Here is a 17,429-nt window from a genome sequence, read left to right as displayed (position 1 = left end):
CACGACAGAATTAATGACTCCCATCTGTTGGCTCCTCTTGTAGAGAGCCCTTGCTTAGCGACTAATATCTTATTTTGTGCCTGCATTATCTCACAAATACTCTTTTGCGTGCAGTCGTAATCTGCCGCATTTTATAGGCATAAGCTACCAGATTGTGTGAAAGACCACTCGACGTATGTATAAAGCCTCGCTTGAACCAAGCTGTCCGAACATGCTTAAGGGGCTAGGAATAGCGTGTGTGACTCGGGATCAAAGAGTCCCAGTGGGTTCATTTCTCGTCTGACTTATGCATTTGAAAGGAAAAACTCGAGTTGGCAGCTCCTGCCATCTTGGCCGTGTCGCATAGTTTTGTGAATTCACACAACCTGCTAACTACCACCTGCCAAGGTCATTCCTCCAAATTTTCACTCACTGATGCTGGATTTTCTGGAGACTGGGGTTTTAACGCTATTGCATTCAAATACTACCTTCTGAATTTAAGACTGCGGTAGATTGATCTGTCTAGACCAGGGGTTCTCAAACTTTTTTGCTTAGAGGAACCCCAAAAGCCTTCAATAAGAGGCTCCTGTGCTTGTTCTTCAGATAGGCAAGGGCTGAAAATGCCTGTTCACATGCATATGTAGTTGCAAAGGGAAGCAAAATGTCCACTGCTTTTTCGAAGAGGCATGGAAACAGTGGAGCAGTCCCCATCCAAAATGTCATCAAGCCTTCATCATTAAATGTCTCTTTGAGAGCAGTGCTTGCCCTGAGCTCTGAGGATTCTCACAGAACACAAGAAGACAGCCCGCGGAACACAGGGGTTCCGCGGAACCCAGTTTGAGAACCCCTGGTCTAGACTGAGCAGTGGGGCTTTGGTGTTGTGCACTTGATTGCATTTTTCTTGGTTTAAAGACTCTACTTGTTTCTTTACATATTTTTCTGTTCAGTATTATATACTTTTTCTTCAAAATTCCACGTCATTTCTTATGGGTGCATTTTTTTATCTTTTAGCTCTGGTATTGATGTTTAGTAACTTATAATATGGCTTTTAGTATATATCTTTATATTACTCTGATTATCAAGCATGTTGCTGGCGTCTCTAACAGGACTTTCAACGACACTGGAGAAGGAAAGGCCCAGAAAGCATTGAGCGGCTACTTTTGATTGATTTTCGCACCGCCGGTAGCAGTCGCGGTTACAAAATTCACGTTGTCAGCAATTCTGCAAGCAGTTCCTTTTCACCCTCAGAAAATATTGCAGCTTTGATAAGTCCTTTTTCCACCCCGTTAAAAATGTTCGTATCGCTTGCAGTATGCCGAAAAGCCACTGATGTGGTGGAGTTTCCATTTGTGCTAGTTAGGATGACTGTAGAATCTGGTTGCGCAGAGAATGCATGTAGTGTCTCAGTGCTGCAAGAAGCATTGTCAACATTTTGCCTCGCATCACTTAGTTCGCTCGTTTTTGACAGATTGGGATGCATTTTTATTTCAGAGTTTGCTTACCTGAGCCACCCATGCCTAGATGACCTGGTGGCCAAGGTGACCGAAGAGCGGGTGCCTTTCTTCAATGCTCCACTTTATTTGGAGAATAAGCAGCAAATAGGCAAAGTGGATGAAATCTTTGGACCCATCCGAGACTTTGTATCCTTAACAGCGTATTATTTGGTGGCGGTTTGAATCACTGGAACTACAGTAATAACCTCGTTAATTGAACTGAACAACTAAGATGCACGGAGGGGATTTTATTGAAAGGGACGTCTGGCGCTGGAGCATCACGCACGGCTCCAAGGTATGCATCGCTACATTAGTTTGTGGCAAAATTGTGATTGACAATTGGTGCAGGCGGCAGTCTGGAATTATTCGGTCAAATTTACTGTAGTAGTTATAAGACTATAAATGTCCTTTAAATTATCCCGTAGCATTTTTAATTAACCGAGTTAGAATTATCCAGGTTTTACTGTATGTGATAGGAGGTGAAGTGGCTAGCCGAGTTTTTTCTATTCTCTCTGCACTTTCTTTTCTGAATGAGTTTTTGCTTTCTTGCTTGCTTGTTTGTTTGCTCATATAAGACATGGAGTACAAAACTGTTTGTTGGATTCATAATTAGTGGCTAGTTGTGAGTATAGCAACAAAATAAGTTCACCAAGTAGCATGCGTAACAAAATAACTGAAAAATATATTCAGCAATGTAAGTGCTTTTTACAGTAAACATGTGATTAAGACTGAAAAGAATTACATGAAGGAATAAATGTATGCATCAGCATACGGGGAAAATATGTGAAAGTACATGTCAGAGCATTAGATAGGTTAGACCTTGAAACTAGGCCACAGGGAAATTTAATAAATGAAGCTTCATTGAAAGTGTTACTCTAGTTAACACTGGATAGTACTTGAAAAGCGGAACTTTCTTTCAAAAAGTTGCAAATGCTCCACCTCGAGTGTATGAGCTTCGTGGTAGAGATGACGGCTTATACTTAGAAACAGGTAGGAATTTGGTATCTGTAAGCCAAGGCTCACTCACAGAAAGGGAATCAAAATCTATTTCTTGAAAAGGTGTATGTGTTGCTAATGGATTTATGTTACTTTGAAGACAGTGATGAATTTCAGGAAAGGACAAGGGCTTGCGCACAACAGCAGAACACAAAAGGAAAAATTGCTCAGTATGCAATTGGCCTCGAGATCGAGCAGAGTCGCCACCTTGCGGCTCAGCGGCGAAACCTACTCAGTGTGGATGCGTTTTCGCGTCGCGTGCCATCCCGCAGTGATTCACGCGCGCGCATGCGGCGTGTACACGAGTGTTTTTGTTTGTTTCGCGGTTCCTGTGAGCTTTTGCTTACCTATATGCCTCTTGCAAAATAAATATGAACAGTCTATAACCCCCCCCCCCCCCCCCATGCTTCATTAAAGAAATAAATACTTGTCCGTATCGAGCATCTCATGCTTGGATAAGGACATCTTCCATCGCGGTCTTCGGCGCTTGAGGTCCTTTGACATGCAATGTCTCAAACGAAGTGGTACTGACGTTACCGCCGTGTCAAAGCAAAAAAAGGTCGTTGCCGTCAATAACAGTTAATGCAAACTCTCAGAAATCGCATATTCCCGTTTCTGTTTGGAATACCGCAGCTACTAAAACATATGCCACTTCAGACTGCTTCATATAGCAGAATGCAGTTTGAACAGACCACTATTTGCCTGCTATGCCGTCTGTATGCACGATAGAGTTGTGTGAGTACTTCTTTTTTTTTTTTTTTTTTTTTTTTTTTTTTGCTTTTAAACTTCTATTGCGGTATCTCAATGGTAAGGACGCTCGACTGCTGATTTCGAGAACGGGGGATCCAATCACAACCGTTTCGAAAGGCGTTCCTCTGCTGTGGGATTTGACTGCACAATAAACAATCCCACGTGGTAAAGGTGGTGTTAATAATGAAAAAAAAAAAAAGAAAACTACACCAAAACGAGCCTCTGCTATTATCCGTCATAGCCGATGCCGCTTTCATGCGTTAAACCCGGGCCAATATGCATTTCTTTTTTTTTTCTTTTCTTTTCTTTTGTTGAAGGCTTCTATGCATCCGTAAAAGTATTAGTGAGCACATTTCGCTTTAGAGAAATGATCGAATGTTTGGGAAACATATTCCCTGCACCTAATTGTTACCCTAAATATTACATAATACACCTAGATCATTGTACTTTATTGGTAGCCTATTATAATCATTATAATCCCTTTTCGTCCAGGTGCTGTCTTCCGACAAAACTCGTCATTTCGGACAGGGGGAGTGAAACAGCTTCATGCGGGCTTAAATATCAGTGTTTAGTTCGGGAATAAATACATTTTTATAGTCGCATGATAAGATGACCTCCATTTCTTTCGGAATAGTTTTATATCCGGCACCTGTTTTGGAAGCAACCCTAATATTTTACTTCGCATAAGATAGCCACTGCTAAATAATTAGTGATGAAGAAATTTTCAGCTCGTAAAATTGGTTCTCAGAACATGACAGTGCCCATGCGCAGTTTATAACGATGTCTTCGCAGCGAGTAATTCGTAGCTTGTACTTTAACGTCACTAAAAATTAATCGCTGATTATTGTAAATTCTGTCAAGTTGCGTAAAAGTTCTCTCACAGGGTTAAATTTATTCGCATTGCAAAACAAAATAATTACACTACTAATTTACCGTTATATATTAACATCACACACATCAGGAATCCCTTATGCTTTCCTCGGTTTCAGGAAATCATTTAAAGTTAGTGGCGCATGCATTAATACGCTATCACATTCTATGACAGTGGCCGCAAAAAGCACCTCGGCAAATTCAATCCACTCAGCGCTGTACACGTGAACAATCAGCTTTCCTGTGCGGTGAGGTTTCCTGTAAAGTGTCGGCGTGATCTCATATTTGGGGAATGCTTGTGCGTGATTGTCTGGGCCAGAGTTGATGTCCACTCAGTCTATGGCACCCGCCGGGCAGTACGCTGCCAGTGCTACAGTTAAACTGCTTAATCTTCGTGTCAAGTACGATATAATGAACCAGGCTGCATCGATTCAATCTAAGTTACTGCAGGTCAGAGCACGAACCTTGTATCTGCGTGGGCTTGACACTAAATTCGCCGGTCTCACTCGCATGAGATAATTGCAAACTGTTTAAAATTCGATAAGAAAAACAAAGCTGTCATTAGGCAGGCCCAAGCATTAGGCGCGTGAGCGCGGTTCAGCACAAGAAACGTGCAAAGTAAATCTAGAAGACTGGTGGTTGCATGCTTTGTTTTCCTACTTCTGCTGCATTGGCGAAATCCTTGGATTTTTTTCAGCAATATTGCAGAAATACTGCAGAAGACACGTTTTCATCGCCAACAAACCCGCCGTAAACTCGGAAGCAGACCTACGCAGCGTGCGTTTCTGCGAGCGCCGCCGGCTGCCGATCCACACTACCGGAGCGATGGTGGTGCCACCACTAGGTCGATCTCGCGGCGAATAGCGTTTGGTAATGCAACTGTAGTGTAAGCTCTTCTCCTTGCACAAAAAATGTAATACAAGTCTAAAGGAGTGTCAGCACCAAGTTTTAGTGTTTAAATTTTTTTTTTTTACAGATACTGCAGTTCACTACGGATTTTAGCAGGATGGGAAGGACGTCATATATAATCTTATGCTACAAAAGAATTTGAAGACAAAATGCACAGTCAGATCAAAACAAAAAAAGAACAAAAAAAAAAAACAAGAGCTAGTACATTCAGGTGCAAGAAACAGCGCAGCGACAAGGGGAACGGAAGCAGTTGCTGTACTGTTTCTTGCATCAGTATCTACCAAGTAGCTCAACTTGCTGTTTTGCTTATTTCCATACCTGCCAACCTGGTGAGATCAAAAATCAGATTTTTTTATTTGTGCCAGTTGGGGTGGGGAATCTAAGCATCCTAAACATCACACAGGCAGCAGCAGCAAGCATAGAATGCATCTAGAGATGCACGCTGCCGAGTGTTCTCGCAGCCAGCGCAAACTGATCAGCGTGGCGCTGCCGCCGTTTTATTTATTTATTTATTTTTTTGTGGCACACCATTTTATTTTTTTAATGCAGAAACCGTTCTTATCTGGGCAGAAGCCATTTATTGGAAGATTTAGGGCTATGTTGTACAGTTGGAAAGTTCGATCAAAAATATAGTCTCGCGGGTTGGCAGGTATGCATTGCCATTTGTATTTTATATATTCATTTTTGCAGGAGAGCATTGTGTAACATGCAGTGAAGCTGAAGTGAAAAAGATTACTGTTTTTTACTTTGTGCATACATGTATGTAACATTTTTGTTGCAATAGCTAGCTCTTTTGGTGCTGACACTTCCTTAGACCTTTATTTCATTTTCTGCGTTTGGAGAATAGTTTACGTCACAGGGGCTTTATCAAACCAAGAGCACAAAGATCTGATCACCTTGCTGCTTCTTAATAGTAGTTATAATCTTCTCTTCCTCTTTTTTCGAAGCACGGTCTTGTGATTGTCGTAAAACTACGGCAGTGTTTTGTGAGCACTGGAGTCTTGTATAATTACATCCACTCCAGGCAAAGGCTGAATCCTTGACATTTGAATTGAACAGTATGTTTCAGTAAAGCTGCAGGAGGATGTGAAGGCGAGTTCCTTCAGCAAAAAGCAAAAGGTGAGCACAATACTCAATTTTGTTGATGCTCACATTTATTTATTTATTTATATTTATAATACCCTCAGGGTACAGTTGTACGTTACAGAGGGGAGGGGCGCATACAGGATATATATATAAAACAGAAGGTTAACAAAAGCGTACAAATCTGAAAAACAAAGCAAATAAAAAAAGAACAAGGTACATGTGCAATTTAGGAAATTTAGGAAAACGGCATAGGTGTTAAAAACAACAATATAAAAATATAATAAGCAACAGTATACAATGATGTTATGCAAATAACCATACAGTAAGTTTTAAAACTAGGCAAAAAAGAAAGATTGCAGCGCGGATTTAAATTTTTGTTCTTCAGTTATACTTGTTAGTGATGCAGAGAGGTTATTCCAATCATTACAGGTGCGGGGAAGAAAGGAGTTAAAATAGGCAACTGTGTTTGTGTGCGGAATGTTTACCTTTTGACTATGGTTACGACGAAACGAAATGTAGGATGGTGGCTGAACCCATGAGGAACGCAAGGTGGAGTTATGGTAGTATATTTTGTGAAAAAGTGAGAGGCGGGATAGTTTTCTTCGAGTAGATAACAGCGGGAGATGTAAGTATGCTTTCATATTAGTAACGCTGGCTGTCCTTTGATAGTTATTTAAGATGAACCGGGCTGAGCGATTTTGTACTGCCTCAACGGAGTGTATGAGTGTTGCTTGACCGGGGTCCCAAACAGATGAGGCGTATTCCAGTTGTGGACGAATGTATGTTGTATACATTAATAGCTTTAATGATGATGGTGCAAGGGACAAATTACGACGAATGTATCCGAGAGTACGATTGGCTTTAGCGATGATGGAGTTGACATGCAATTTCCAGGTTAGATCACTAGTAACGATTACACCAAGGTAGCGGTATGACTTTACAGATTCTAATGGGACGTTATTAAGCATATACATAGGACTTGTTACATTAGTTCGAGATACCCTCATTGATTTGCATTTGTTATTGTTTAATTGCATGCACCATTTACTGCACCATTCGCTAATATTATTAAGGTCATTCTGGATTAGTAGGATATCGGAATTATCAGCAAGTTTACGGTATAAAACACAGTCATCAGCAAATAGGCAAATTTTCGAAGAAACACAGGAAGGCAAGTCATTTATGTAAATCAAGAATAAGAGCGGTCCCAGAACCAACCCTTCCCTTCTTAAATCTTCCCTTCGGATCTGTAACCTCTAAGTGATAGAAGTGAGTTGAAGATCTTATTTATTTCGAATACTGCAGACCATGTATATGGTCCTAGCAGGAGGGGCGTAGTCAAACATTGTAGTACAAGATAAGAAATGACAAGCATATGCAGATTATGTTAGCTGAAGAAAAACATATAAACAAACAATCGGAAAGGGACAATTAATGACAGGCATCGTGAGAGGAAACCTACAACTCTTGAAGTAAGAAGGAGACGTTCCAGTTCTCTTGCAGTACTACCAGACAGAAAGAAAGCGGGACAAGGTAAAGCATTCTATTCAGATACAGTTCTGGGGAAGAAGCTACTTAAGGGGGGACATGGGTCTTGAGCAAAATTTTCTTAATATTTGTCCTGTCAGTATGAAATTTGCAGGGTTTATGTAAATTCTTGTGCTGGTTTCAAATATGTTGTTAGTTTTCTTCTACATAAATTTGCTGAGTAGTTACAGCAACTTTGCTGTTCCAGACTTGCGGGAAGCTTGTAAAAATATCTACTGAAGGGAAATTGCTAAAATGCACATGGATCTGTTCCTGAATGTCTAAGGAACACAATAAAACAAGTTTTGTGCTCCTGCCTTACTACAAGCCAAAGTTATGGAAGTTTTAAGTTTCAGCTTCACAAGTGCAACCACCCCCTTTCTACATCTTCTTATGTTTAAAAATTTTTCATGCAGTTGAGACCTTGTATAATAGCTTTATTGTGTTCCTTTAACACTCACGAGCCAGTAAAAAAAGAAATCATTACGATCTAACGAGTAGGAGAGCCACAATGCCACCCGCAAAATAGAAGGGTAGGCAAAATTTTCATTTTGAGAAAAATGGAAAAAACGAATTGCAATGTCAAACACTAATTTAATCAAACAAAAACTGTAGAAATGCAGGCCACTATTGCCTAGAAGGCTCCTGGACAGTAATCTGCATTGGGTTTGCCCTTCTGCTTTCGTTTTGCTGCAGTCTGAAAAGCTGCAGAGGAAGCACGCTTCCTCTCTGCTCTCAGACATTCACTGGTGCAATGCACACGTTTACAATTTAAAATGGCTATAAACCTCCAGGAATGTAGTCTCTTTGCTTCCCAACGTCCAAGTGTCACCTCTTTCATTTTGATTTGCAGTTGCAGCACATTCAGTTGTCACTTTTTCGATTTTTTTTTTTTTCGTTTTTTTTTTTTTTTTTTTTTTTTTTTTACGTACGTCGTTTTGCTACGCCCTCGCATCAAGACTGCTGTGAGGAACGTTTATTGCGGAAAAGAAATGTAATTTGGAGCTGTTTGCTACTTCCCAGTGCTCTGCATTGCACTGGAAGCAAGTGAATTCCCTAAGGACTATGAACGAGGTCCGATCGGCGCAAACGCGCGGCGAGCTCTACGAAGACGACGTGTCCCGCAGTTTACGCATTGGAGAATAAGTTTGACGCCGATTCCTTATCCCCGTTCACTTTTTTAAATGCCAATATCACCGCCGTATGTTTTACGCTTCGCCAATCTCGGCAAACTGTTTAGATCTGACGATCGTGAACTCCGCATCGCCAAGCAGACTGTCCGCCGCGCTGCCGTCATCGTTACGAACACAATCCGTCTACCGCTTCGTTGCTGGAGTTGGCGCGAGTTCAAGCTTTTCCTGTTTTGAGCTTATCTTTCTGCTCATCTGCGGCCTGCGTTATCACTGTCGCGGCGGGTGCGACCGCTGGCAGTAGCAGTCCCCCATGCTGGGGAACACGCTAGGCCTACTTCAGGCTCGTACACACGATCGTTCGGCGCACAATTTCCGTCGGCCTGAGCGCGCACAGCCGGGGCAGGGCATCACTTGAGATGATTATTCAACTATTTTTTTTTCACTTTTTTCACAAATTCTTGCCATGAACGCACCTCGCGGTTCGGAACGAAGCGCGGCCGGCGTCACGTCTCCGCCGTCTCCCCGCGGCTCGGGCGCGCCGAGCAGACGCCGTCAGCCAGCTCCACCAATGCGGGGACGCCTTATCGTCACGTGCACCCCGAAAGCCAATGGGATTGCAAATGCCACGTTTTCTTTTTTGCTATTTTTTATGTGACCAATGGGCGAATGTAAACAGCAGAGGCGGCAATTTGAAGACGAAAGGCGGCTCTTTCGAATGAGACCAAGATGGCTACGGTGCCGCGCACAAAATGGGAGCTACGCCTCGCGGAAAATGGTTGTTTCGGGGGTCGTTTTCGGCCCAAATTTGGGCGACATCGATTATATAAATTGGCATTGTGACTAAAATACCGTCCCTAGAGATGAAAAACTTAGCATATAGGTAGATAAAGAGGTACTGATTTCGCAAATCACATTTTCCAAAAAGTGATTTTTTCGCGATTTTTTGGTCCGCAAGACCCGTGTCCCCCCTTAAGGCAACACGGCTCTATGCTGCCGAAAATCGGTCGAAAAATCAAATTTTTTATTTTTTCAATTTCGCGGTCCTGAGACGTTTCCGCAATTCTGCAAATTTTGGTTGGAAAATACAGTCGAACCCGGATATATCGAACTCGAAGGGGATCACGAAATAGTTCGATATATCGATAATTCGATATACAGAAATCGGCTTGTGACGGCACTTACGATGCGAAAAAACGATACCGTATTTGTCGCATAACCGACCCACTCGCATAATGAACCCACCCTCCACTTTTGCACTCGAGAATTTGAAAAAAAATAAATAAAGCGTTAAGGCCAGCTCGCTCACATGCAAGCGACTGAGTGATCTCAGCGACAGAGCGAAAATTTTCAAACTTGTTGGAACTGCGTCCCTCTCGCCGCTTGAGCCACCGCGGCAGCTCAAAACAAGGTTTCTGTGTCGCCGCGGCGGCAGTAATCGCGAACATTTTCGCTTGCATGTCGATGGCGCGTGTCACTCCGTTTCGGTCGTCTCATCCACAGCTCATTGGCAGCGTGCCAAGATGCTGCGCAACGATAACGTCAGGGCGCGTTTATCTTTTGATAGCTCCTGGGGTGGCGGGGAGCGAACTTGGCCGAGTGCCCGTGATGGCTTGATTGCACACGCCTGGTTCGATTTATCACGCCGCGCGCGCTTGGGGCGGGCGTCATGATCGCAGCAGCTGACCGCGTGCTTTCGCTGATTCACACATGCAAGGATAAAAAAAAAGATCCCCGCAAAAAAAAAAACTTAAAAAAACCCTGCCGCTTCTTAACGTCCGCAGCCGCCATATCTTACGCTACGCCGCGTGTACAGCACAACAATAAAAAAGGATGACTCTCGCAAAAAAAAAAAACAACAACAGAGAACTGCCGCTTTTTAACATCCGCAGGCGCCATAGCCACGTCCGCTGACGCACGCAGCGGGTTCGCAACACACGCTGAAGAAAGCGTCCAACACCTATCTGAAAACGGGCTGAGCTGGCTTGGCGCATGAGTTGCGCGTGCTGAAGGAGAGAGCTCGGCAAAAGAATGGGCACACTCACGCACATGGCTTGCAAACGTCATGTGTTGGCGTGCGGGAAACGACAACTGCAGATGCGCGCGCCTTTGGGGAATGGGCGCGGCGCTGCCCAGACCAGCCGTCGCCGAACTGTCCCCTCTCATTCCTTCCGCGTGTGGCTTGAAAACGTCACGCGGCAAACGGCCAAGGGTGATGCGATCGCCTTTAGGGAAGGCACACTTTCCAGAGCGTGGTGCGGAGTTCGATATATCGAATGACCAGTGAAATTAAGTTCGATATATGACGCGGCTTTCCTATACTTTTACATGGGATTTTCAAGTGGATATTTCGCGAGTTCGATATAACCGAAATTCGATATGTCCGGGTTCGATATAACCGGGTTCGACTGTACCACCTATTTTGAACTTTACAGCGTTCCAAAGTTGTGAATCTGAATGCTTGGCCCTTTAAATTGAGGTCAAATCTCGGCGAATTTTGATCGGCCGCAGATCGAAAAATATGCGCTCCACCGGCATCATTTTGGTCTTGTTCCAAAGATCGTGATTCAGGCTATTCCCATGTCACGATTGGCGTCTGTGAGTGAACACCCAAAGTGGAAAACAAAGGCATGAAGTTGCACGAAACATGCGCTGCTATTGGGCTCCGAAAGTATTTGACCCAAATGGCCACTTTTGGTTGGCTGCCGGCGTCAACTGCTTGTGGCCTGGTGCCATTTTGAAAAGGTCGCAAAGTTAGTCCTAGCTGGTTTAGCAACGTTCCGGCGTAACGACAACGGTGTAAAACGCGCAAAATTTAGGTTCGGGCGTCATGCTGACCCAAAAACGAAGAAAGGTAGACATAAGCGTGCCGGTGACGCAGCAACGCGGCATCCTGTTATCCGCAATCAGTGACGAAGCACCGACGCTCCGTGATGGGCCGATAAGGGCGTAGCCGGTGGTGCTTGGTGCGACAGATAGGAGAGCGAACGATTTCCTCGAGGCGATTCCTTGCCGCGTACAAGCATTGTAATCATGACGCTGCAGATGAAAAAGTGATACCTGGACGGTTTTCATGGCGGCAGCGACGATCGCAAAACATTGTTACTCGTGGCATGCGGAATTGCAAACCGTGTCGAAATAAATTTCCTTCTGAGTTGCAAGGGCAATTATATCAATGGGAAACGGTGCATTCACACCAAAAACCAGTTATAACTCATTTTATTGAGCTGCTGTTTGCCTTGGTAATTCAAAAATATGCCAAAAACATTTTTCGCTGATTTCTCAAGATTGAATTTTAGACACAGTCACCATTTTGGAGGAGCGACAAGGTAGATCTCATGGTAGCAAAACTTCCATAGACCCCATGGGGACCGAGTGAGGCACGAGTTTCTTTTCACTGCCACGCTGTCTGCGAATGATTCTAAATACTAGTGTCAATAAAAAACAAACAAAAAAAGCATGACGTCACCTTGACGCATGTTTGCCGTGGATTTTGATTGTTTTTCTCGCAGACACGAGAAAATTGACCCCGTAACTGTTGTGGAAATTTAGTTTGGCAGAAAATTTGACAGCCAATTTAAGGCAACTCTTAATATTGAACAGGGTCTATCCCTAGCCGACTTGTCCAAGCATCGTTCAGTCTCCGTTGTCGATGGCCTTGCCTTTCTGTGCGAGTGATGAAAAAGCATGCAGCTTCACACCACTAGTTACATCCACATTCATTCTTCAGGCATGCACTGGCCTGATGAGTCACAAATGCGCCGCAGTGCTTGCACACCACGAAGAACACAAATACAGAATGAAGTGTCGGAGAAGCAGCAGCAGTTTAATGTCAGCTCTCGGTCGTGATCAAGCAGCAACATGGTGCAGTAAATGGAACAGAAGGCCCTAAAACGAGGTGGAATATACAGCTCCAAAAATAACACACAGTAGTATGTTGCATCAGCAGTATGGCCGAGCTTAAAGATGAAAAATACACATAATAAACCGTGTACTCTTAACACATCTTTTTTTCGTGTGGATAGTTATTTGCAAGTTAAATTGTACACAACTACGTGCCCACAGAATCAGGGTATACAAGTGAAGGAGAGCCTGCATGTAAATGAACGTGCGAAAGCCTCCACAACAATTAATGATAGCACTCTACAAATACACTATTACATGAAAGCGTATTGTATTTGGTGGAATGATCTGTTTACAAATAGCAGTCAGCTTGCACACATCATGCCAAGACAGTAAGATCCCCATCAACCCAAATATTATGCAACTGAAATATATGCATGCCACCAAAACAACCCTTCACTAACAACCGCAATAAAATGTCGGACATCTGAATACAGACCCAAATACTTAGCCTTTGTGCCTGTGTGCTGCCTTCGCATGAGCAGCCACGTAACAAAATTTGGCCTTCCTTTGCCTCGCAAACCAATGAAGCCTAACTCATGTGAAGCAGGAAAACATTTCATCATATACAGCACCGCTGCACACTGCCAAGAATGCTGTACTTTTTCATCAAGGATGAATCAAAGAAAGAGCTTGACCGATATTTTTTCTAGACACATGTCTCTCAATAAAAGCCTTAAAAAAAGGCATTCACATGCAAAAATAAGCAAGAACATGTTCTCAATATGTTCCAATGGCTCTAGCCATGAACACCAGTGCCTTATCGCATAGCTTCCCCCCCCCCCCCCCCCCCCTGCATGGTACAGTGTTCCACGAGGCCTTCAAACGTATCGAAAGGTGTGTTGCAGGACTTCTTATGAATGTACATCTCGTCAAACATTATATTGCATGCACGCCCGGGTGCTGAAAATAAAGCTCTTTCCTTCTTACTAGTTGAAATAATTAAGGAGAAACCTATTGTCAAGAGAGCACACCTTCAACCAGAGCTGCAGTCTCCTTACTTATGTTCACGTGAAAAACTGTCCAAATTATCTACAGCCCTTTTGGGATGAAAGTGAAGTTCCAGGTTAAATGCTTTGTTGCATTTCCTTGTATTCTAAGTTCCACTGTAACAGATGCTAGGACGCTGAGGCGTCAATGCAGTCGGGCGCTTCGCCATGTGGACGACTTTCGCTTCCGTGCACTGAACGCGTGTCGCATCTCGGGGCATCATGAGCGATCACGTAATGTTTGACACGCTGCACGTAACTGTTCAGAGGGCACGACGAGCGATGTAAATATGGCGATCACAAAAATGGCGAAAGGCGAAAGAACGCAGAAAATACAAAGACAGCCAACAATGAGAGCAGAGCCAGAGCAGACGACGCATGGGGGCAGCCGGGGGAGAAAATCGCGTTAACGGGTGCAGCAGCCAAAAGCAGTTCCACTGTAGTTGGGAACAGCATTGTTTGTATCAAATATTTAAGCTTACTCACTGATTTTAACATTCGAGATCCAGTTACACCACTGCTCTAGAATCCAGGGGCTGAAAAATTCATGGGACTGTGAAAAATATTGCTGCAGCAGAAACTTCAGTGACTTGAAATCGTGCTAGAACGTCGGTAGATAGGACTGGGTATTTCAAAATTTCCAAAAACATTTTGGTAATTCTGTCAGCTTTACTTTTTTTTTTTTTTAATTCCAAAATTGGCACCTTGGCGTGAATTTCATGGCAATCCGGCAATCCAGAAAAAAATTGACTTGCATAGTGAGAGTTTGTACCGAGGTTGCGCTGCCAGAAGGCATTTCTTCATCTGCCAAGGTGCACATGTGCTGATATCACAGCCTCATTGAAATAGATGCTTTGGAGATCAAGAGTCTAGTGACAGCAAGCAAGAAGCACGTAACCTGCACTGGCATTAGTGGTGCCACTGGAACTGCGAAGCGACTTTGGTAGGCATTTTTGGTAAAACCGCATGAGATTTTGAACTCTGTTGGGAAAAAAATGTTATCTACTTACTCTCAAGAAGTTGTTGAAGCAGATCCGTTCCCTAAAAATTGTTCCTTGTGGGAGAAACAATTGCATTACTTTGTGTGGTTTTCAGGTGGGAAATTGCAACTGCTTATCATGGTGGAAATTTCATGTAGTAGATTTCAGCTGTAGTTAGTGGCATCATATAAAATATAACAAGGACCACAACACAGACTCAACATTAAAAAAGACTTTCAAAAGATATTTATGGTTATAATATAATGCAGCAGATGTGTAGAGGTGGTCGTGAATTTTTGAATCAAATTTAGGAGCTCAATGTGGACCCTGTAATTTATAAATGCCCTTAACTCTTTCCCTACCGTGGGCAAAATGGCCAATTTTCTGTAGGTTTCAGTATTTTGTTTTTCTGTAAAAGCTATCATGTCTAAAATTTTATACAATACACGAAAAGAAAGCTAAATAGATTCGCTTTTTAGGCATATAATTTTGAATATGAAGTTGCGGGTTGTAACACAATATAATTTACCAGAAACCAGATTTTAGAAAAAAATTGAACAAAACTTGAAGAAATGCACTCGTAAATGAAACAACAAAAATTTTTTGAGATGTACAAAATGCAGGGCATTATATTGGCCACTCCCTGTGAAAAAATTAAAATGCAGTACTGAATAGTGTTTTGATGCATAATAAGCAATCAATGAGGGCCGCTGCAGAGCGCCATGCCGAAACAGATGCCCGGTTCCCTTCTTCGGCACAACGCCACTCCCTGTATTGCGGGAGGCAAGATATCGTGCCCAAATGATGTTGACACCCTGGGAATGAGATAAATGACACCAACAACACAAACAAAACATCCAGAGGGGTCCCAGACGCATGCAAAACAGGCCAACCAAGTGTGGCCACCGATGTTCCGGCTGGTTTCCATCGTCATGGGGGTCGGAACTGAATTCTGACAATAAGGCAGTATCTTCAATCTGTCGTTCACAGTGCGGAATCGCGAGATTTGCAACGTTTCGAAACTCGCGTCATCGATGCGGATACCGCGTCATTGATGTGGATGCCGTCATTCCCACATACGACTCCGACGCAGCCGCGTGCTCGGAGCACATTCAAAAATAGCCACCTCGCGGGAAGAAATATAAACATCAATAAAATCTAAGCTTCTGTTACCTGACTACAAGCTAGATGGCGTAGCGTGTCCATGAGCGACGCTGAAAGGTTCAAACTTTGCTCGCGAAGTCATCGCTAGTGGGCCGTAGTGCGGCCGCCAGTGTTCCGGGCTAGTTTCCGTTGTCAGCAGGGTCGCACAATAATTGGCAGCATCTTCAGAGTCTCTTCTGCTTGGATCATTGATGAAATGGATTGTAGATAGTGCATAGTTGTCAGATTTGCGATGTTTCAAAGCGCGCATCGTCGACGCGGATGCCGCCATACTCGCATACGGCTAAGACGCTGCCGCGTGTTAGGAGCGCTTCCAAATAACCACTTCATTGGAAAAATGTAAACAGCATCAAAATTGAAACTTGGATTATCCGACTACACACTAGATATTATAGCGTATCTGTGAGCGACGTGAAACGGTTCAAAATCGGCGCATGAATTCATAGTTAGCGAGCTAACGACGCTCAATTGGCGCGGTAGAGAAAGAGTTAAAAATTGCTTCCCGCAACTGATTAGTGTGACACCTCAGTGAGAATTCGTTGCCACCGTCTCTCCGTTGATGTTAACTGGGCCTTGTGGATGTGCCCTCTAATTAGGTGTGCCTATAGTTCGGCACAATGAGGAGGGGATCACCCACTTTCACGACCAGCGACACTCACCTCCTTTCACTTACACTCATGCCCACTCTCAAATTTACTCTTGCTCCCTCACACTCAAACTTGTGCCCCTGTAAACTAACATCTGCTCACTAACACTCAAGTCCCCAGACACTCACTCTCGCATTCATGTCCACTCTCATTCCTATCCACTCACCCCTATTCATATACACTCAAGGCCACTCACTCACACCCTTGACCACTGAAATTCACATGTACTGACTCGTATTCACATAAACTCGCTACTACTCACGCATGTCCACATACACACGTATTGCCACTAACAAGTAATTTATATTCACTCCTACTCGTATAAACTCACGACCGCTCACACACTCACGACAGATTGCGCTCACATTCACTCATGGCCATTCTGACATTCACTCACACTAATGACCACTCCTATCCAGTAACATTCACTCCCATATTCATATCCACTCACTCTTTCCTGATGTACTGCATTTGCAACTTGCAGGTTTAAAGGGCTCGTGAAAAGCTATTTACTAAAACTAGGAAACGCGCACGAGCAATGGGTATCCCATCAATCCTCTTTGCAGCATAAAGGTCTTTAAGCTATCTTCATTTGCAACAAACATATGGGCAGTCGAAAATGATGCTCATCTTCTCCCCTTTAAACTCAGCACATGCCGGTGTGCAAAAAAAAATAATAAATGAAAAGTCTACAGCGCCCATCCTGCCTGCTTAACTCAGGAGAGCGCAGGTGCGCCCCAACGAGCCCTGATGACATCATAGGGGAGTTTGTGCGCTTTGCACATGGGGATGAGTCGCCCAGATCATTTGCAAGCATTTGCTAGAACGTTTGAAAAATTTTGTAAGTTATAGGCTCTACGCAAAGCTTTCAAATTTGACTCGAATACCCACAAAGAACACCTCTATGAATTCCTTGCATTAAGATATTACCGCAAATAGCATTTCAGGGGCCCTTTAAGTGACATATTTCTAGCCTATTTCTTTTTGGAACAAAAAGAGACTTACA

The 17,429-nt window shown here is 43.4% G+C and overlaps 1 protein-coding gene across 2 annotated transcripts in view; it reads left to right on the top strand.

The window, feature by feature from the left end:
- The window catches only part of Gar1 (Gar1 ribonucleoprotein), a 38,775-nt gene that overhangs the window by 11,759 nt on the left and 9,587 nt on the right, over positions 1–17,429 (top strand). For both annotated transcript variants that reach the window (XM_084585906.1, XM_084585905.1), the window contains 2 exons: positions 1,471–1,619; positions 6,057–6,116. In XM_084585906.1, the coding sequence (XP_084442032.1) occupies positions 1,471–1,619; positions 6,057–6,116 (209 nt within the window). The remainder of the gene's footprint in view (positions 1–1,470; positions 1,620–6,056; positions 6,117–17,429) is intronic.

Source organism: Amblyomma maculatum, unplaced genomic scaffold (assembly GCF_055883805.1).
Source record: "Amblyomma maculatum isolate TAMU_Amacu unplaced genomic scaffold, ASM5588380v1 scaffold_13, whole genome shotgun sequence".
In the NCBI taxonomy this organism is placed as follows: Eukaryota; Metazoa; Arthropoda; class Arachnida; order Ixodida; family Ixodidae; genus Amblyomma; species Amblyomma maculatum.
Note: the sequence above shows the minus strand (reverse complement) of the source record. Positions and strands in the feature narration are given on the sequence as shown.